At 36.2% G+C, this 21,007-nt stretch overlaps 4 protein-coding genes across 7 annotated transcripts in view; 1 reads left to right on the top strand and 3 right to left on the bottom strand.

The window, feature by feature from the left end:
* Nucleotides 1–419: 419 nt before the first annotated feature.
* Nucleotides 420–3,249, bottom strand: LOC115992509 (zinc finger MYND domain-containing protein 15-like). Of its 2 annotated transcripts, none has more exons than XM_031116717.1 (2): nt 3,080–3,249; nt 420–2,703 (listed from the first exon to the last, which is right to left on the bottom strand). In XM_031116717.1, the coding sequence occupies exon 2, from the start codon at nt 2,649–2,651 to the stop codon at nt 753–755; it is 1,899 nt and encodes a 632-aa protein (XP_030972577.1). In that variant the 5' UTR covers nt 2,652–2,703; nt 3,080–3,249; the 3' UTR covers nt 420–752. The 2 variants fall into 2 exon arrangements, with proteins under 2 accessions (XP_030972577.1, XP_030972576.1); XM_031116716.1 differs by having other exon boundaries at nt 420–2,706; nt 3,082–3,249.
* Nucleotides 3,250–6,591: 3,342 nt separating this feature from the next.
* Nucleotides 6,592–11,239, top strand: LOC115991590 (polyadenylate-binding protein RBP45B-like). Of its 3 annotated transcripts, XM_031115398.1 has the most exons (6): nt 6,592–7,069; nt 7,680–8,154; nt 10,297–10,352; nt 10,431–10,561; nt 10,654–10,750; nt 10,831–11,239. In XM_031115398.1, the coding sequence occupies exons 1-6, from the start codon at nt 6,755–6,757 to the stop codon at nt 11,011–11,013; spliced, it is 1,257 nt and encodes a 418-aa protein (XP_030971258.1). In that variant the 5' UTR covers nt 6,592–6,754; the 3' UTR covers nt 11,014–11,239. The 3 variants fall into 3 exon arrangements, 2 of the variants coding, with proteins under 2 accessions (XP_030971258.1, XP_030971259.1); XR_004092233.1 differs by lacking the exons at nt 10,431–10,561; nt 10,654–10,750; nt 10,831–11,239 and adding an exon at nt 8,546–8,628 and having other exon boundaries at nt 6,601–7,069; XM_031115399.1 differs by lacking the exons at nt 10,654–10,750; nt 10,831–11,239 and having other exon boundaries at nt 6,602–7,069; nt 10,431–10,565.
* A 2,170-nt stretch (nt 11,240–13,409) lies between these two features.
* On the bottom strand, nt 13,410–16,392 carry LOC115992148 (mediator of RNA polymerase II transcription subunit 21-like). The gene is made up of 4 exons (XM_031116226.1): nt 16,057–16,392; nt 14,172–14,249; nt 14,030–14,081; nt 13,410–13,752 (listed from the first exon to the last, which is right to left on the bottom strand). Exons 1-4 carry the CDS (start codon nt 16,279–16,281, stop codon nt 13,676–13,678), a joined length of 432 nt encoding a protein of 143 aa, XP_030972086.1. The 5' UTR covers nt 16,282–16,392; the 3' UTR covers nt 13,410–13,675.
* Nucleotides 16,393–18,893: 2,501 nt separating this feature from the next.
* Nucleotides 18,894–21,007, bottom strand: part of LOC115989041 — an 8,034-nt gene continuing 5,920 nt past the window's right edge. The window contains exon 2 of the mRNA XM_031112699.1: nt 18,894–20,604. Coding sequence (XP_030968559.1) covers nt 19,298–20,551 — 1,254 coding nt within the window. The 5' untranslated portion in view covers nt 20,552–20,604 and the 3' untranslated portion in view covers nt 18,894–19,297. The remainder of the gene's footprint in view (nt 20,605–21,007) is intronic.

The following is a 21,007-nucleotide window of genomic DNA, read 5'->3' as shown; positions in this document are numbered from 1 at the left end:
TCCTTTCCCTCCAGACACCACATCAAACAATGGGGGATAATCATCCAAATATGACCATTTCGATGACAACCAAAACAACCTTGCCAACATGCTAAAAGTTCAACAACAGATTTAGGCACACCCATGAAACTCCAAACAAAGCCAAAATCATGGACCACAAATTAGAAGCTATAGGGCAATGTAGCAAAAGGTGATCAATAGATTCACCATTGCATTACAAGCTTGGACTTTCCTCTTTAGGTTTTCTAGACTTTCTTCCTTTTTTTGGGGGAGAGGATGGGGGGGGGGTGGTCATGGAAGATAATGAGATTGATCAAGTCCTTATGTTCTCTTTTTGTAATCTTTTACTATATATATTTTTATAAACGTGGGTGAGCATATATAGAGTAAGGTGAGCTTTAAATGCAGAGAAGAACACATTGGAGGGATGAATAGAAAGCGAGTATATTCTCAGAAAGAGCAACAATGAACAGTCGGTCATGCTTGTCGTGACTTATGAACTGCTCACAATAGATTGACAACAAATAATGAAGATACAATGTTATACAGAATTTTCACAAGGAAAGAATTGACAAATAGCTCATGTCTGCAGAAATTGTATCTAGAACTCAATTGTGGGAGGAAAAAAAAGTATAAAAATATAACTCCCAATTATTACCTTCCACCTAGTCCCAATCTCGCAAATCATTGCCATCACCTTAGGGATTAAACACGACACCAGAAATATGCTAAGGCCTTTGATAACTCCCAGCTCATGTATTCACCCCAAGCACAAAACCATTGCTATATAAAGGAAGATTGCAAGAAGTCCCTTGATTTTTCACAGGAGTGCGGAAGGGATTTGGTGTCACAGGAAGTGTGATATGCAGTCCAGCACTACGAAGAACCTTTTTGGCATTTGTACATGAAATTTCATTTTGATCTGTGAAGAAGGCAGGAGTGCCCCTGGATTTGATTAAATCAAGAGCTCCAACCCAACTCACATAACTATCCAATCCACAGTTTAGCGCAACAACAACATGGGGAGTAGGCAGATAGGTGGCTTCCTCCTGATAAACACCCCTCACAAGGTTCACCCTCACTCTGCTACCTATTCCAGAAGTTGTCCCAGACAAATTTGTTGGAACTTCAGGTCCCACCATTACTATTTGAATGTTGCCCAATCCATTGAGTAAATGACCAACCTCTGCAAATGCTGGCATCCAGTCCAACTCTCCCTCAGGCCCAAGGTAGTGAAGAATTACCTCCTTCCCCTTGAGTAGAAGGTTTTTTGAGCTGATACTCAGAGCTGTTAAAATGTGATAAACTGTCAACGGGTGAGAGAGAATGTCAGCGACTGGGCTTGACAAAGGCAGTGACCTAAGGTTATAGTACTCTAACCAACCAGAAAGAAGGATCGGGCTTGAGATGCCATCTCTCAAATGATTGTGAAAAGGAGAATCACGAGGGTAATCTTCATCATCAAGCCCACCCCACGAATCCCATAGCCCACCTTTAACAGGAAGGAGACCAAAAGGGCAGTGAGAATAGCAACTACACCTTCTTCTCCACATGCCTTTCTGATGGATATCTAATGATTCAAGCCATTTACAAGGCTGGTCAGCAGCACAGGGGAACATGAAAATTTTCATTGCCAGCTCTTCTTCTTTTTCCATCATAACCTTGTAGAGACCACATATGCTTTTATGAGTTTCCTTCCAGTGCTGCTTCTGGCATATAGGACTGCAGTAAACCATTGCACGACACTGGCCACAGCAAAGAGACTGTTCTCCATGAACTTCCTTATCGCACATTGCACACTGTCTCGAGCCAGCATTTGAGCATACTTTCACATCATCAAAAGCGTCCTCCTTTGGTGGTTCTGCATATTTGGTGGGGGTAGAGCTAGCTGTTGAAGTAGCCTTTTCTTCGTACACCTGACCAGGTGGGTGTGAGACTGTAACTGCAACAAGGTCATAACCCTTTGAAAATTCTGGAGGCCACTGAACATCAACTGTCTCAATAAATGGTTCAAAGTGCATCAACTTAGACCACTTTGGACCACCTTCTCTATCAACCTGAAGCAACGGGTGCACCAGAGAGATGGCTCTCATGAATGCATATACAAACCTAAGCTCTTCAAGACTCGGGTCCCTAAACTGCATATCCCCTGACGATGTGCAACGAGCAACATCAATAACAGGAAAACGATCAGTCCCTGATGCTTCTAGTGACAAAGACTTGATCATCTTCCTATTTGAAGGAAACATCAATGACTCACGTTCATACGTGACTCTTAAAAGCTCAACATTTGGAACCCGGATAGTCTCTCTTGAGCCTGTCATCTTCTTAGCATCATTTTCAGATCGAAACATGTTGAACCCTATATCCCCCCCATCACCTCCAATGAATTGAACACATGGGAAAAGCTGTTTCTTGGCAGACCAATCCAAATCTTTGCCAACCCGGATACCAAAAAAATGCCCTGGTCGCAACCTTCTCCATGGATCAGTCCTATATAGTGCTGCAGAAGCTTTAAAAATCGACTTAATAAAATTAGGAGCAACGCCCTCTACCTTCATAAGACATGTCCCGGATCCAGGACCAAGCCCAGGACCAGACCCAAATTGCTCCTGGAATCTATCAAACAAGTCCTTCAAATGCAAATCCATACTGTCCCTATTATCGGATCTAACTAAAATTTGCAACTCCTAGTCCTTCATACACCTGTAAACCAATAGTAAAGCATCACCCATTGCAATTACAAATGACTCAAATCCAAAACTCTAATTTTACAATGAATATAGTTTCAAAAGGGTCAATGAATTGCATAAAGTTTGTTCTTTTACTCTAATGAGTGTTTCCAAAACTAGAAAACCTGAAGCTACAATGAGTAGTGAAATTGCTCAAAGTATAGGCAAAGGGTATTTCCAACTTGGGAAAATCTTACACATTCCAATCCAGGCCCCAAACTATAGACATGGGTATTGCAGAATTGAATTGAAGTAACATAAAAATTACATGGAACCAGAGAAAAGTACAGAGATCATATGAAATTTCTGAACTTGAAATGATAAAAAAAAAAAGAGTAGTGCTTCATACCAGGTTTGTGGTTTTGAGTGAAGTTCTCTGGCAAAGATTCGGACACAGAGATGTGGATGCATAGAGAGAGTGACAGAGTTCAAAAGCAAGTCAGATCCGAATAATGGACATGCAACTAGTTTTTACTAGGTAGGACTCGTAAGTTGGAAGTGAGGGAGACTGATTTGACAAAAGAATAAGCAGAAATTACATGAAAGACCCGGAACTTGTAACTTACGTATTTGTTAATCAAAATTCAAGTTTAAGAAATGTATCAATTTGTCCATCTTGATTATTATCATCATTATTTATCCTTGACTAATAAAAGGAGTGTCGGTAAATAAATAGTTGATAAAAGGTCCGTTTGGATTGAGTTTATTGTTACTGAAATTGAAAATTGAAAGTACTGTAGCAAAATAAATTTTAAATCTGTGAATAGTATCGTGGGCCCATTTTAAATATTTTTAATGCGTGAACAGTATATAAATAGTACGTGAACAGTATCTGAACAGTAAATCCATGTGAGGTTACTGTTCACGTGCAGGAAAAAAAAAAAAAAAAAACAAAACGTGGAACTGCAAACGCAAGAATAAGCACAATCCAAACACTCACAAAATTAAAACTCTATTATGAATGATGTTGGAACATTGTTTGAGATAATTTAGTTATGTATAGAGAGGCTTGGTTTTGAGAACTAAACTGTTCAAGGAATTATAAAAATGAGAAGTTCAAGATTTTGGAATGGGGTTTAATATAAGTGATGAAGTCATAATTAATTAAATAATGAATTGAAATACAAATAAATAGGTTTGAATTGAATAACTGAATAAAAACAATATTTTATAAATTTTAACAACTTTCAAATGTATTTTCACAACTTTTTTAAAGACAAATAAAAAATAATAGAGCATAAATTAAAAAAATGTATTATTAATTCTATAAGTACACAGGTATTTCTAATATAAAATAAGATGATTCTTAAAATAAATATTAATCTGTATTTTTAAGTGATAAGGACAAAAATTAATCTACGGTGGGAAACTCACTTAAAAATGTGTGAGAAAAGACTTAAATTCAAATAAATATATCACTTCTTCAATAATAGAAACAAGGAAATTTAATAGACCGGTGGTTGGTGTTTATGAGCCGGTTTGGGATTAACCCCAAGTCCATCCAGTTGCCTAGTTTGATCTAGTTTAGGAACCACGTATGAATGAAAAAAGGTAGAAGAATACCAAAATTAAAATTAATAGAAGTTGTTAAAAATGACAAATTTATTAAGGAAATAATAAAGGATATGAATAAAACTGAGGAAAATAATAGATGTGATCATCCCTAACTATTCAACTATTCTTGTTGAGAATTCATATTTGACTCCAAAAATTTAAAACTGAGACTTTGATAACTGGTTTTGCTCTAAAAAAAAACTTTATCTCTCTAATTGGGGTTTTTTTTTTTTCTCCAAAATAGTTGTTAAATTGATTATGAACAATACTTAAATAATAAATAACTTCATCTAACTTAGAGAAAAATTCATCTAATTCATTACGTGGTGATTTGTAAAACCAACTACATCTATTTTTAGTCACAAGATTTATTGAATAAATCACATGGTTTCTTTATAAACCGGTTTTTTTAAATAAATAAAAAAATTGTTGAGTCTAGAAATATCCAAAAAAAAAAGAAAAATGTGGGACGGATACTTCAAATTTAACCATTTTGTAAAATTTAGATTTTAGCTGTCAAAATAAAATTTTAATTCAAAATATGGTATATATCTTTAACCATTTTAGAATTTTGTTTTAATGTAGTTTTCTCAATGAATAAAATATATAACGTTAATTTTTAGGTGAAAAAAAGGAGATGGTACTCTTTTTTTTTGGGTGGGGGGGGGGGGAGATATGGTACTTAATTACTTATTATCACTAATTTAATTTATGTTATATATCTCTAACATTTTTAAACTACTTATGTAATTTGTCCAAAGAATACAATAAAATAACATTATTTTTAGATGAAATTTTTTTTGAAACATTTTTAGGTGAAAATTAGAGATCCTGAATCCCAGATAAAACAAAGAGTCAAAAGAGAAAAGAAAATGAGAAATGGTAAGGTCACTTCTTTGTCAAACTTGAGATCGCTAATTCATCACCCACGTGGACATGACATGACCCCTGAGCATCAATGAATATTACCATATTTGTTGGATCTTGTCATAGCAAATTATTGGTAAAAATTACACTAGGCCTCTATATTATATAACTTTGATCGATTATCATTTTAATCCATTAAATATAAAAATTGTCATTTTAGTCCATTATAATTATAAGAAAAACTTAAAGTTCAGGTATTATTTGGTTAGTTATTAAAATGAGTTAGCTCTAAAACACTTTTAAAAAGGATATAAGTTGAACTAGTTTGTTGAGAGCCTAATAATTTAGACACAACAACACAATTATCACGAGCATGCTCTACAGTTGAGCTAAAAGTTCGTCGTGTTCCCCTCCTATTGGAGCTTGCAATGCTAAAAGTGGTTATAAATATAATGAATAGACTTAACTTTTTTTTGGTGAGAGTAAGATAGCTATTTAGATATTGGGAAAAGGGAAGAGGAAATGGCTTTCAAGTTTTATATTATATTATATTTTATATATATATATATATATATATATATATGTATGTATGTATATTAAAGTTATTAAGTGCCACTTTTTGAGTTAGGAAATATTTTTTTAGATTAGAAACAGACGTCATAAGTTAAAACTCTTTGAAAAAGGAAGATGAAAATGCAACAAATGATAGAATAACTAAGGGTATCCATATATCGAATTGAGTCGTGTTTATACTTAACCTATTCACATCAAGTAGAGGAGTATGAAAACCATTATTAATCGATCATAAATAACAATTCAATCGTGTGGCTTTCCATGAGTGATGGTTAAATATGATTGAAACCAGCTAATAGCGGTGATGAAGAGCAAAAACGGTGTGAAGAGGTGGAGATCTCCAATCTTGTTGAAGACCTTAAGATATTTGGAAGATGTGGGTAGAGAAATAGCCAAAAACACATTAAAGCTTGGATTGGTTAATTTCGTCATATTTTCAAGTGGGTGAATTGACACTTAACCCATTTAAGACAAGTTTTGAAATATTGGAACCGTTATCAACAGCCACTTGTTGTTTAAACCACTTAAATCTTGATGAATCGGTTCGAGTTGAGTGGATTAGTCAACCTGATCAGTCATTGAACAATCATAAAAATAACTATTATATTACATGATGTATTCCATACACAAGACTTGCAAATAGGGGAAACAAATTTTCCCTTGTATATATTTTACAAATAAAAAAATAACCCCTCTATATTTAGTTTTTTTTTTTTTTTAATCAAACGACTAGAAATCTCTATGATAATCAAAATTGAGCTCGAAGACAATTTTCTTGGGCGGTGACCCCATACCCACGATTTTACCCCACAAACCCCACCCCCCAAAACTCTACATCCGCCACGCGTACAGATTACGTGCACCTTCTCTAATCTCATAACCCCAATCCTTTTACTCTCTCTCTCTCTCTCTCTCTCATTCATTAGGGTTACACACACCCACACCCCAAAACCCACGCACTCTCTTTGTCTCTGTGCTCTCTCTATCTCTGTCTCTGTGTTTTCAAAGACAAAAGCAGCAGAGCAAAGATGATGCAGCCAGCTCCTCCAACAGGTGTGGCTCCTCCACTGCAACAACAACAGACCCAGCAGCCACAATACCCACACCCACACCCACAACAACCCTACATGATGATGCCACCACAAGCCCAGCCCGGTGCGGCGGTTCAAGCCCCACCTCAGATGTGGGCCCCTCAGCCACCGGCACAGCACCACCTCCACCACCAGGCGCAAGCCCAAGCGCAGCCCACCAGCGCCGACGAGGTCCGCACTCTCTGGATCGGAGACCTCCAGTACTGGATGGACGAGACTTATCTCTACAATTGCTTCGCTCAGACCGGAGAGGTATACCCTTCACCTACAATACAGCACACCTCACATCGCTTTTCTACGTGCTTTTTATTTGTTTTTGGTTTCTGGGTTTTGATCTGCGAGATTGTGTTGTGTGTTTTGTGTTTGTGTTTGTTTTTGTTATGCGATTTAGCTGTTTGATTTATTGTCTCTGAGACTTCTTTGTCAGAATGGTTGTTTTGTTGCATACCCATATTTTGTTTTTGGATCCTGTTCATGTTTCTGTTATCTTTTGGTCGTGAAAACTTTGTGGGCTTTACTCTCACTTTTCTTTTCTTTTTCTTTTTTTCTTTTTTTGTTTGGCTTTTTCTTGGGTGGGTTGGACTGTAGGGGGACCATGTAGGAAAGATTTGGTTTTGCCTATGGTTCGTAGACATTTTTCTGTGGGGAGAAAGTTAGGGTTTTTCCCCTTATGTATATAAAATTGTTATGGATATATAGTGAATAAAATTAGGATTCAAGCATCAGTGGTACCAAGTCATCATTGTTCTATTTTTTTTTATACTGTAAATCATGTGCATATACAAACAAACTGGTGGAGAGTGAGAGGGGTTTCAAGTCCTTTTTGAAAGGGGTTATTAATTAAATATGTTTGTGATTACAGCAAGTTGCTACGGTGAAAGTGATCCGCAATAAGCAAACTGGCCAATCAGAGGGTTATGGTTTTCTTGAGTTTGCTAATCGTGCTACGGCAGAAAGAGTACTTCAAACATACAATGGTAGCATAATGCCAAATGGTGGGCAGAACTTTAGACTGAACTGGGCAACTTTTAGTTCGGGCGAGAGGCGCTCTGATGATTCTCCTGACTTCACAATATTTGTTGGGGATCTGGCTCCTGATGTCACTGATTATATGTTACAAGAAACCTTCAGGGCCCGTTATCCCACAGTTAAGGGTGCAAAGGTTGTGATTGATAGGGTCACATCTCGAACAAAGGGTTATGGGTTTGTTAGGTTTGGAGATGAAGGTGAACAAATGCGTGCTATGACAGAGATGAATGGAGTTCTCTGTTCAACAAGGCCAATGCGGATTGGGCCAGCTACAAACAAAAATACTACTGGAGGTCAGCAACTGAAAGGTATGTAAAATGCGTAGTGGAACTTCTCTCGTTGATTAATTTTTTAATGCTCTTAAGTATTAGTCATCTGTGTAATCTTAGTTTTTTGTGTCAAGAATTGTAATCAATTGAATTTGGTGCCAATACTCTAAGCCTGTGACCCCTCTCTCTATTACAATGTTCATTGTTACTTTTTAGCTGCCATAATCAAGATGGTGAGGTTAAATTGTTCTGTTATTATTCGTTCTCTGTTATGCTAAACATTACGGTTTAGTTTACTTCCTTTCAGTTATGCACTTGAAGATATGCAGCACTTTCCAAAGTCATTTCCTTCCTGTACCTTTAAGATTTGGGCACTGTACATGCTATTAAAATCTTAAAAACTTATAGAACTCCTATTGTCTCAAAGCAGGGTGTCAAGAGGCTCTGTGATCTAGGGGCCTGGAACTGATTTCAGCTGAAATGGTTACCCCTATAGTGCATGGCCTCACTTAGGTCAGTTTCCCAGTTATGGCTTGCCCTTTAATTTCGTGTGGCGCTTGCAATGCTACATTTTCAAATTCAAGTTTCAGTTCATTCTATTGGTTGAGCTTTCAGTCAAGTTAAATTTCGTAACTCTTCTAGTTACTGAGATTTCAGTACAATGACATTTTTGGTTTACGAGTTTTTTCCCCTTCTGTGTGTGCGTTTCTTTTTTTACTAATTTCTCCAAACAATTACATCTTTAATTTTTCCATGCACCATTTCCTTGTTCCATTTACGTTTGGGTTAGAATTATAGTTTCCCTTGTTGCTCTATGATGCTGTATTCTTATTACTTTTTCTAGATTTCAGTCCACAGGGAAAGATTCTCTGTGAGTGCAGCTTGCAACTCGTTGGAATTGCCAGAAACTGCATATTTCAGGCTGATTTCTATTTTGAAAGTTGCCTTGTACATAATTGTCATATTTATGGCACTTCAACATCTCCATGTTCTCCGCATGTTATTATTTTTATTGTCGTTACTGTACTTTCCTCTCTCTCCATTGGGGGTTATTCTAGTTAGTCATCTCCTGCCTATGTAGTTTAATGTTTAGCTTCTACAGTGTTTCTGGGTTGCAATGTGTGAATATTGACTCAGCAGTTGCTCTTCTTCCCCCCCAAAAAAATCCCCCTTTCCGCTTTTCTTTTGATGGTCTGTTATAACATAATAATTTTAAAAGTAATAAACACCCAGTACTTCTCATGAGTCTGGTGAACAATGTATTGTCTGTAAAACTTGAGTGACTATGGCTTGTTAATGATTTAGCTTGCTGGTTTTTATCACTTGGGCGTGGCTACAAGCACTGCCCCACTTGTCATGCTTCCTGTCTTTTGAATAGGAATATGGGGCTCAAAACTAGCTAAATTGTGTATGTTTAAAGACAGCCGCAGCTAGGCATGTAAATGTCAATCCTGCATGTGCTCTGCAACATAATATATGTTGGTTGCAACAACATTTGATATCCCTATTAAGTCTTGGGTTTCAGCCGTTGCAGAGATCAAAGTTCTATTTTAAAAAGAGTGATAGTGATGTCATTGACCCCAGTCATCTATACTATTTATTTTTTGATAATTCCATTGATATTATTAGTGGTGGAGGGGGGATTTGAACCTTGGTTCTCCTCATAAAAGACCAAGCAATGTCACTGAGGTACAAGGCTCTTGGCTATATTATGTAAGGTGGTTGATGCTAAATTCACGCTCAGGCACACACACATATGTAGGTAGTTTCATTGCTGATCTTGTCCTTTTCTATCCAATTTACATGTATCTTCAATTGCTTGTTTTTTAGCTGTGACTGCTGTAAAATATATTTTCACATGTGTTCTGCTTCTGTGGTGGTTTAAGGGAGATGTATTTTTGACTATCCTTGTTGTTGCTGTTCGTAATTAGTTGATCTTTCATTATAAGAGTTAGATTTATTTATGCGTGTATGTAGCTCTCTTATGACCAGGAAGATGCATTAGATTGTTAGCTCTAATTGTAAAATGGGAAGCACGTTTTGTCTGCTTATTTACTTTGCTTATGTTCATGTTTCTAAGCAATAGTGTCTAGTGTTGGTGAACTGCTCCTCGAATCATGTTCTACCAAAAAATGTTACTTTTTATTTCCCTTTTATTTCACCTTTATATTTTATATGCAGCTTCCTACCAGAATTCTCAAGGGAGTCAGAACGAGAGTGATCCGAATAATACAACTGTGGGTACTTTATTTATTTCCTGCACGGAAATTACTTTCCTCACAACATATTTGTGATTTGATGAATTTCAATTGCAGATATTTGTTGGCAATTTGGATCCTAATGTTACAGATGACCATTTGAGACAAGTTTTCAGCCAATATGGACAACTAGCACATGTAAAGATACCATCAGGCAAGCGATGTGGTTTTGTTCAATTTGTCGACAGGTGAGTAAATTAGCCACATATTTGTAGAAACATTTCTCCCCCATATCCATACAGGATATTTAGTTCTGGTCTGCGTTGTTGTGATGCATCAGAAGCTGTGCTGAGGAAGCATTGCGGATGTTAAATGGAACTCAACTCGGTGGACAAAATATTCGACTTTCATGGGGCCGTAGTCCTTCAAACAAACAGGTGCTTGATTTACCCAACACTTTCCAATGCTTTCTTCTTGGATGTCTCCATTATCTTGTATTAATCTGACTAGTGTACAGGGTATCTCTGTTGGCGTTCAGCCTCAGGCAGATCCAAGCCAGTGGAATGGTGGATATTATGGATATGCTTATGGACATGAAGGCTATGGATATGCCCCGGCTCCACAAGATCCTAACATGTATGGATATCCTTATGGAAATTACCAGCAACAGGCACAGCAGCAGCAAGCAGGATATAGCTGAGAATTTTGGCCTTCTTTTGTGGCTTTCGCTTGTTCTTTTTATTTAATAAATAAATTTAGTAAGATACTATTTGAAGCTACATTGGAGCCCTTCCTAGCCTTTTTAAGTAAACCATTTGAGACTGTTTCTTGTCCTATGACATATTCACTAACTGATGTTGTGTTCCTGATGAAGTTTTGCTATTTTACATTATATGTAATTGCTATCGTGGTTGTGTTAGTGTGGATTCCTTTTCCCTATGTTTATATTCTTGAATATGGTGGAATGTCGTGCTTTTGAAGATCAGAACCCCTTAAACCGTTTCTCAGTTGAAAGTTGAAATATGGATTGGGTTGGTCAATGTCCAGGACATTAGAGGGCTGGATGGACCTAAGCTTAACCTGGTGCTTGTTATTTTTGTAGGGCGGCCAATGAGCATTATTAATCCCTCAAGTTTAAGTTAAAAAAAATAAGCAATATTAATCCTTTCATTAACTATTTCTTTTGATCTGTAAGCAAAGGGTTATAACAAATTAAAACTGAAATCCAAAATAAACCCAACCCAAAAAAAAAAAAAAAAAAAACACTTCTCTCACTAACGACCAAGGTTTCCATGGTCTTCCATTGGCTCATTGCTCACCTTGATCTGTACCTTCCTTTCAGTCACAGTCAAGCAAATATACAGTCCACATGAGAAACCAAGATAAGCCTTCTTCTTATGCCACCCACCATGACTGGTACTCCTCTCAACTCCAATATGATTCTTCTCATCTCTACACATATATTGTCACTTACCATGGCTTTGCCGCTTCATTCGACTCAAACCAAGCGGAATCACACACCACTCGAGCTCCCAAGTTCTTTGACCTCAACATTGAGTTCGACAACTACAACACCCAAGTCCTCAACCAAGCCTCAAACGACGTCATAATTGGAGTTTTAGACACCAATGTGTGGCTCGAATCGAAAAGCTTCAACAATTCAGGTTAACCCAACATTTCCACCCGAAGGTAAGGCCAGTGTGAGTTGGGACCCAATTTCAAACTCACTCTGTAGCAAAAAATCTCATTGCTGCACAAAGTTTCTCCAAAGGCCAAAGAGAGGGAGAGAATCACATGACAGAGAGAGAGAGACAGGGAGAGAGTGAGTTCATTGGAGATTTTGGATTTATATTTTAATTTGTTATTACCCATTACTTACTGGTTATTTTGGTATTAATAGGTTATGATTTGTAAAATATATTTTTTTAATTTTTTTATTTAAAAAATGACTCGTCATTATTTTGTTAGTTATATAAGTAACAACATTTATAGTAATTAATAGAAGGATTAATACTGCTAATTTTTTAAATTTGAGGGACTAATAGCTCTCATTTGAAACTTATGGGACCAATTGTGCTCGAAAGGTAAACTTCAGGAACCAATAATATAATTTAATCATAAATCAATGACTTTCTTTTGTTTATGTTCTTGCCAACTTAACTCAACAGTTAAATTTGTGATGTGAGAAATTAAAATCGTGGTATTGTATTAGTAATTTTTATATTATTAATGATTAGATATTATTAGTTTTAGTTATACACGAGAGAGAATTGTTTAACATTTTATTACTATATGTTTCAATCTATATGTTACAAAGATGTAATGATCATCCATGAATTTTGTTAAGTAAAATAAAATCTGGCATGCATTTCCAACAAAGAAAAAAGGACATTTCATATTTCATACGAGTCATTGGCCCAAAAGTCGAAATCAGAATGATGTTTTTAATTGTTTATATCCAAAATGAATCATAAAATGTAAATGGTTAGATTTGGGTACAACTTTATGAATTGAACATTTGATCCACAACTTTATGAATTGAACATTTGATCCACCTAACCAGGCTAATGATGACCTTAAGCTAACCAACATAACAATGCAAAAGGGTCTAACAATACCAATGGCACGATCCTAATTACTAGTCAACTCAAATATTGCTATTTGCTACTATCATCGCTGTTGTTATAGCCCCCATTCCCAAAACCAATATGGCTGCCTCAACTGCATCCTTTAGATAACCCATCAGGCACCAACACCAGCCCTCCATCAATGCCAGTTGCCACCTTTGCTACTATTTACTCTTCTCCACCGTCCCAAGCCACCATCACCCTCATTGCTTGTCACCAGTCACACTTGCCCACCATGATTGACGCCGCCACCATCATACTGGTGTCCTTGCTACATTGCCACCAACCTTCACCTACAATTAAAAGGCTTGCCACTAGGCCCAACACAACATTATCATCACCACCACTACCATTCACTACCCACCATTGCAACTGTCACTCGACCACCTGATGGTTTTTAAAGTTGTCCTTGCCCACTGGAGAAAAAGATCATGCCAAAGATGTACACTTACTAAGGGGTGGGGAAGAATGATGCCAAACAGGTGAAATGTTTCATTAAACATATTTTTCAATCTAAAGACTGTAGAGATGAAGGTACCTACATTAGAAGGTTTTGCATGATAAAAGTTCCGAACAATGTTTTATGTAAGAGACAATAGAGGCTAAAAATTAGGGGGAAAAAATCAAAATAACATCCTCCTCAAATTCTTACATGATTAGAATAGGAGGGAACAACTAATATAGACATCGGGAAGAGTTCAAAACAAGAGATCAGATCAACATGTTGCACCTTCTTCAGTCTGGTCTCTTCAAGTTCAAGCAATTATCCGTTGCTTGACCAAACAATTCCTGGACTTCTTTCAACTCCTTCTCTGGCATCACCAAAAAATGAAGGTTTTAAGTTCCAGCAATGGCAAATTAACTCTAATATAACAAGAATGGAAACAGACAAGCAAGAGAGCATGGAATTAACTTTAGGTAGGCTATCCAAAACATCTCATGAATTTTTTGTTTTGTTTTGTTTTAGTAGTTGGTTTTTTTGAAGAAAAGAAATTAACTATTGCAATGAAATGTTGTGCTGCATTTTGCTGTCAAAAGTTGGAAAGATTAAACAAAAAGGAAATGAAACATTTGAAGATTTGAGATTACCTGCAGCTTCCAGTTGTCTCTGAAGTTCTTGGCCTACAGCATCATTTTCAGCCTAAATAAGCAGTTCATACAGAAGCCTGTTAAGAAACTGTAAAAAAATTGTTAAAAGGTCTTAATTGATAGTCAGTTGACTCTCCAATACCTGCAGTTCTGCAATCCTTTTCAGTTGCACATCTTCACCCCCCTCAGCCGGAGGTAGTGCTGCAACTAATGCATCAAACTGTGCATAGAACAAATGTTTTTATAATCATTGGACTAATTCAAGATTGGATTCATTGGTAAATTAAATTTTTTTAAAAGGTTTCATTGGTAAATTAGATGTTATTAACAATGAAATGCAGATGGACTGAAGCTTGAAGTCTTTTTAATATAAAAAAAAAAAAAAAAAAATTACAGAAACACCACCCTCCTTGCTCTTACAAGGGGAAAATGTGCGATTTGAGCTAGAGTTCATTGTCATGGGCTCAAGCTCGATCTAGAAGACACATATTTGCTGTTTTGTCATAATTTTGTGGAAGGGTCTTATAAAAGGGTATTTTAATATCAAAAGATCCACTACTCTTTTCCAAATTTTACAATGCTCTAAGAAAAATTCCAATTGCAAACATGCTCAAGCTAGTAACATATACATAGACATTGGACAAACTACAAAATTCACATCTAATATGTAAAACTTCCTGTAATTCTAATACCCTACAACTCAACTAAAAACTTATATCAATTGAAAATTTCCAGTTCTTACTTCTCTCATTCCTAAAAGGCTATGCTGAGTAATTGACTTAAATGCTTTTTATAAGCCATACCAACAAAAACACAATGTATCATTCTCAATAAGACTAAAGATACAAAAGTTTTCACATGGATGCCACTCCTTGATGGGACCTGATCTCTAAAGGATTGAAATCTTAGGATGGTATATCCTAATAATGCTTATCATTCTCAATACAGTCTTAGAGACAAAGATTTTCTCAATGCTTTTCCAAACTACTAATGAGGTGCAAAATAAAAATGGTGTTAGTAGTGGGTCCATGTGAAAGTCAGGTTACTCTTATCACAGCTTTTCATTTCAATTGAAAAAAAATAGCATTACTCTTCTCTATTTCCAAAAGAGTGCTGATAGTTACACATTATGCATGAGGGACACAACTAAAAAATCATGTTTTGAAAACATTAGTTATAATTGTATCATTTCACAATTATAGTTGAATCGATTTCAGCTAGAGTGTGTACAGCAATTTATAACTTAGTGTGTACATAAATAATTAGCATTTCCAACACTCAATATTAAAATCCCTACATGAAGCCAACAAGTAAATTTATATTAAAAAAAAACCCCATTTTGCTAAGCATAAAATGGTGTTAGTAAGGTTACTCTTATCACAACTTGCCACTTCAATTTGTGAACAATTTTGTGTCCCTAACAAAGATCAGTATTAAACATGAAGCCTGACAAGTAATACTTTAAATTTATTTATAAATAAAAAATAAAAAAAAAACCCCCATTTTGCTAAGCAAAAAAATGGCGTAAGTAGGGTTACTCTTATCACAACTTGACACTTCAATTTATGAAATTCTTTTGTGTCCCTATCAAAATACTAAACATGAAGCCTGACAAGTAATAATAATTTTTAAAAAAAAAAAAAAAAAACCCATTTTGCTAAGCATAAAAATGGTGTTAGTAAGGCTATTCTTATCGCAACTTGGCAATTCAATTTGTGAAATTTTTTGTGGTCCTACCAAAATATTAAACAAGAAGCCTGACAAGTAATAATTATAGTAAAAAAAAAAAAAAAACCCTTTTGCTAAGCATAAAAATGATGTTAATAAGGTTACTCTTATCACAACTTGGCACTTCAATTTGTGAAAAATTTTGTGTCCCTACCAAAAATCAATATCAAACATGAAGCCTAAAAAAAGAAAAAAACCCATTTTGCTAAGCATACGAAATTTCCAGTATTTGCAATTACATGAAATTTTGGGCATAAAAATAGAGCAAAATAGGTGGTGGAATTGAGAGAGAGAGGTACCTGCTTAGCGGCTTTGACGAGAGCGGCGGTCATGAGCTTGGGTTGTTCGGAGACATTGCCGGCGGCGGTGGCGGGATCTTCGGTGGGATTAGAAGGCGGAGGAGGGTCAGGGTAATTGGGAGAGAGTTTAACAGGATGAGCGTCTCTCTGTAGAGTACCGAAGGTGTTGAATGCAAGCGCTGCTATTGTGTTCACTTGCTCTTGCAACTGTGATATTATGTCCATCTTTCCCTCTTTCTTAAACCCTATAATCAACCCCACGATTCCAGCTCTACAAGACAATGGTATTGGTATGGTGGAGAGCTGAAAGATGGGACCTTTTTTGGGCTTGAACTTTATTCATAAATAGTTTCTCTTTCGACCTATCAAACATTTGGATTAAAAATTACTTACTTTTAGAGTTTTTACTTTTTACCATTATCAAGATTTTTACCTCTTCAACTAATTGAAACACTTTTTTACGATAAATACTTGATCAAACTCAAATCTGTTGTTCAATGATAAAATACTTTATTAATAAGTTCAATAAATTCATTTGTGAAAGTTATATATCTGTTCATTTTTCATGTGGGCAACTTGTCAGTCATCTATCTTACTTATTATTGTATTTAGTATTAAAAATAATATAATGTGGTTAATGAATTCGGATATTTCTTATCATATTTCTTTCTTTTGTCTTGATATTTCCTTTATTTCACAACACCCTTTCTTTGTCATAAAATAAAGACATCCATGAGCTCTTTTATTTTGTTTTGTGGTGGCAACTCTCACTCTCATGATCCACCATTTGGTTGAATAGGTAAAATCTTTTGGATTCATAAGGTTTTCATTTGATAAAATTGATTTGATTGACATGGTTTTCACTATACGTGCACTATACTTATTATAAGGACTGAATTTGGATTAGATTTAGTATGAGATTAGGTTTAAGCTCAACAAACCCAAACAATGAATTTATAGAGCGTGGGTGAAAGAACTAGTTCTACTCTAAAAGATAGACCATAAAAGTTGCTGAATTAAAATTGTTAAGTACAAGTAAAGTAAGAAAATCTGTCCTCAGCACAGCTTGAGAAGCTTATCTTATAATATCTTGTTGATGAACACAGTTACAAGAATCCACAATGTTATTGCCTAGATTTTATGATTTTTCTCGATCCCTTCTTTAGGTCATCTTCTCGTGCTATATATTGCAATCTTGGTGTTATCCCTACTATACACGTGTAGATTGGATTCTAGGGGCTCCTTCTTGTCCCATCCAACACCTCCCAGAACCATCAAATAGTAGCTGTAAGGGTGCTTGGTCACTATTCAAGTATCACCTCCACATTAATGCGGCCAGAGAGTTAGTTGGGAGACATTTAATGTGGAGGTAGCAGCTTTTGAAGATATTTGTTGCCTCCCTTTACTTACCCCTTGTCCAACGTTCAACTCCTAGTTGTGATATAACTTTGAAGAAGGTCTAGGGTGATATGACACTCTTACTGACCTCGGATCCTTGTTCCCGAGATGGCTTTTCTCTTCGGACGTGTGTTGGACTTATCTCGTACTATCTTTATTTTTCTCTTTATACCATTCCCATTATAACCTCATTTGGCCATTTGCGGATTAGTTAATGTCCTCGGATTGGGCCATAGGCCCAATTCATACAGCCTTAATAATACCTCTTGACTAACTGGCCCCCACACTTATGTAACACCAATATGCAATTAAACCCTATAATCAACCCGACGGTTCCAGCTCTACAAGACCATGGTATTGGTATGGTGGAGAACTAAAAGATGGGATCTTTTTTGGGCTTGAATTTTATTCATAAATGGTTTCTCTTTCGATCCATCAAACATTTGGATTAAAAATTACTAACTTTTAGAGTTTTTACTTTTTACCGTTATCAAGATTTTTACCTCTAAAACTAGTTGAAACCCTTTTTTACTGTAAATACTTGATCAAACTCAAATCTATTGTTTAATGATAAAATACTTTATTAATAAGTTCAATAAATTCATTTGTGAAAGTTATATGTCAGCCATTCACCTTGCTTATTTTTGTATTTAGTATTAAAAATAATATGATGTGGTTAATGAATTCGGATATTTCTTCTCATATTTCTTTCTTCTGTCTTGATATTTCCTTTATTTCACAACACCCTTTCTTTGTCCTAAAATAAAGACATCCATGAGCTCTTTTATTTTGTTTTGTGGTGGCAACTCTCACTCTCATGATCCACCATTTGGTTGAATATGTAAAATCTTTTGGATTCATAAGGTTTTCATTTGATAAAATTGATTTGATCGATATGGTTTTCAGTTATACTTATGTAACACCAATATGCAATTGAGTATATAGATGATATGTTACCCCAAGATATAGTGATTATACAATCTTAACAAAATATAGATAAAACTGCGGGCAAGGGAAAGAAGCCCAAATATCTAGTACAGTTACCGAATACTTTTATGATCTGATTATTGAGGTCCCATGCCTAGCACTGGTTTTTGCTATTTAATTCTAGAGACCAATGCCTTTCCAAGGTGAGGTAGACAGTAGACTATTGATACAATTAAAGTGATGGTAGCCTCATTTTGTGATTTTTTTTTTTTCATTGTATTTCCAATATTTGTTATCATGTAGCTCAGGCTCTTGCACATGTTGCTAAAGAAAATGGGGAGACATATCTAGTGGTTAGAAGAATTCCCCTCAGTTTTCTTTCACATTGTTCAGTAGGATATTATTTTGGAATTAAAAGAGAGGGCTACCTCTGTTGTGTACCTCAGTTATTAGACCCAAAAAAACAAAAACAAAAAATATGGTCGAACCAATTATGTCTCAGACAAAAAATATGCAACAAAAAGTTCTATATATTAAGCAAAGAACCGCCCCACACATAAGGGAGATAGTTACCAAGAAAAAAAAAACAACACTAGTTTCAAAAGTATAAATAAGTCAAAAGGGTGGTGAGAATGCAAGAGTTGAATAACAAGCCCATCCAGAGCTGTTAATGCAATGGTATCTAAATGTCAACTTAGTACTCTTAACCATGATAACCACGGGTGACTACTACCCATCTATTTCTCAAGCTTTGACTCTATTCTCTTGTCCTTTTTCCTAGGTTTAAATTCACGAACTCTCAGATCCTACTGGATAGTTAGTCATCATCAGATGAATCTAATATTGTGTAGGTGGAAATTGGAATGGCATCTTTGATACCACATTCCATATTAATTGTGGCACCAGAACTACAGAGCTAAGGTTCAATCATTCCTGGTAGAATAGATCCTTCGGGTGCAAGCTTCAACTCTGGAGTAACCTCTCCATCAAATACCACTGCAGGTTCACTGGTCCGTGGTGTAGAGAGTGACACCAACTCAGTAACATCAACAGGATCACTTGCAGGCTTTCCATTTAAGAGGGCGGTGTCAGTTCCACTTGAAGTTTCAATAGCAAGCTCCAACTGTGAATCTTGTGCTGTATCTTTCTTTGGGGAGGCCTGATCTTCCATTGAATTGTCAACCGGCCTATTGACCAGTTCGGAAGGATAGGATTTGGGTTCAGCAAATACAGGAGTTTGGTTAATTTCAAGATTTGAGTTTTTCACTTCATCATGAACCAATTCACTTGGCTTAGGGTCAAGACTCATAGCCTGATGTTGAATTTGAGGTTCCTGACTAACAATTTCAATACCTGGCACTGTGTCCACAACTGGTTCAGATGCTGATTTTGCTTTTGAATCTTTCGTTGCCGCTACATCAACTTCAGGTCCTTTTATCTGTGTGGAAGCTTCAGATTCCTGCAACACGTCATCACATCCAACAACCTTATCATGATCCAACTGTGCCACAATGGAGGTGGATTGGCTCTCAAGTCCAGGCTCCAAAGTTTGCTGTTGAACTTCATTTCCTTCCAAGGAAAGACCTGCATCGTTCTTTGGCAGGTTGGCAACCAGAGGTACAACAACAGAGGCAGATTGGTTCCCAAGTGCATCTGGGATTGCAATCTGACGCTTAGAGGGTAGAACCTGATCTGAATGCTGATGGATTTTAGGCCGAGTAGGTTGCTTACTACTTTGTCCTGATGGGGTAATAGACTTAAAAACTGGAGTTTGTGGGTTAAAAACTGGGATTGGTATATCTTTTCTGTTGTACATCTTAACATGTGGAGCCACATCATTTGCTGCAGATATTGGAGTAAAGCGCCCCGGAAGAAATACAACACCTCTCAGAAGAGTGTCAGTGTCACCTAACTTAACATTAAGAAGATATCCAGCATCAAATGAACCTTCAATGACACCAGTAACCATCTGACCGACCATGACATCATTAACACCACCACCACTTGTACTTGCACTTTCTTTGTTTTTCTTGATGCTTTCAGGTTCAGGCGTCACAGGCTTCTTCTTACTTGACAACAGGCTTTCATCCTTACGAGGACGACCACGTTTCCGCTTCATAGGGACGTCTGCAGGAGATAAAGAACTGGTGTTCTGACTCTGTTGGCTCATCTTGCACAAACGAATTTAAAATGACAGTTCCACACTGATCTTAGAAATTTTGCCTGCAAACACTAATATTAGTTTGGACAAAACTTGGACAGTAATATAAAATTGCTAATACTCTGGTTTACTAATCAGAAGCCATACAACTATAAATAGTAAATACCACTGCCATTAGTGTATAAATTGCGCTAATGCAGGCTAATTCATAGGCAAAATACTTCAATTTTCATTAGTGCAATTGCTGGAAGAAATATATATATATATATATTTGTCAATATGATAAATGGATTTTTATTTATGCAGTAAAGACACCAATAACTCCTCTTCCCCCCCTTTTTTTAACTAAGCAAAACTACTACTCAATGAAAGACCTACTGTAACTGAAGCATAGTTGATTGGTTCATTAAGTACACAAGTCAAGGTTTTTTTAAAATATATATATATATATATTTTTTTTGGGGG

Source organism: Quercus lobata, chromosome 5 (assembly GCF_001633185.2).
Source record: "Quercus lobata isolate SW786 chromosome 5, ValleyOak3.0 Primary Assembly, whole genome shotgun sequence".
Taxonomy (NCBI): Eukaryota; Viridiplantae; Streptophyta; class Magnoliopsida; order Fagales; family Fagaceae; genus Quercus; species Quercus lobata.
The sequence above is the reverse complement of the archived record's forward strand: the minus strand, read 5'-3'. Positions and strand labels throughout refer to the sequence as shown.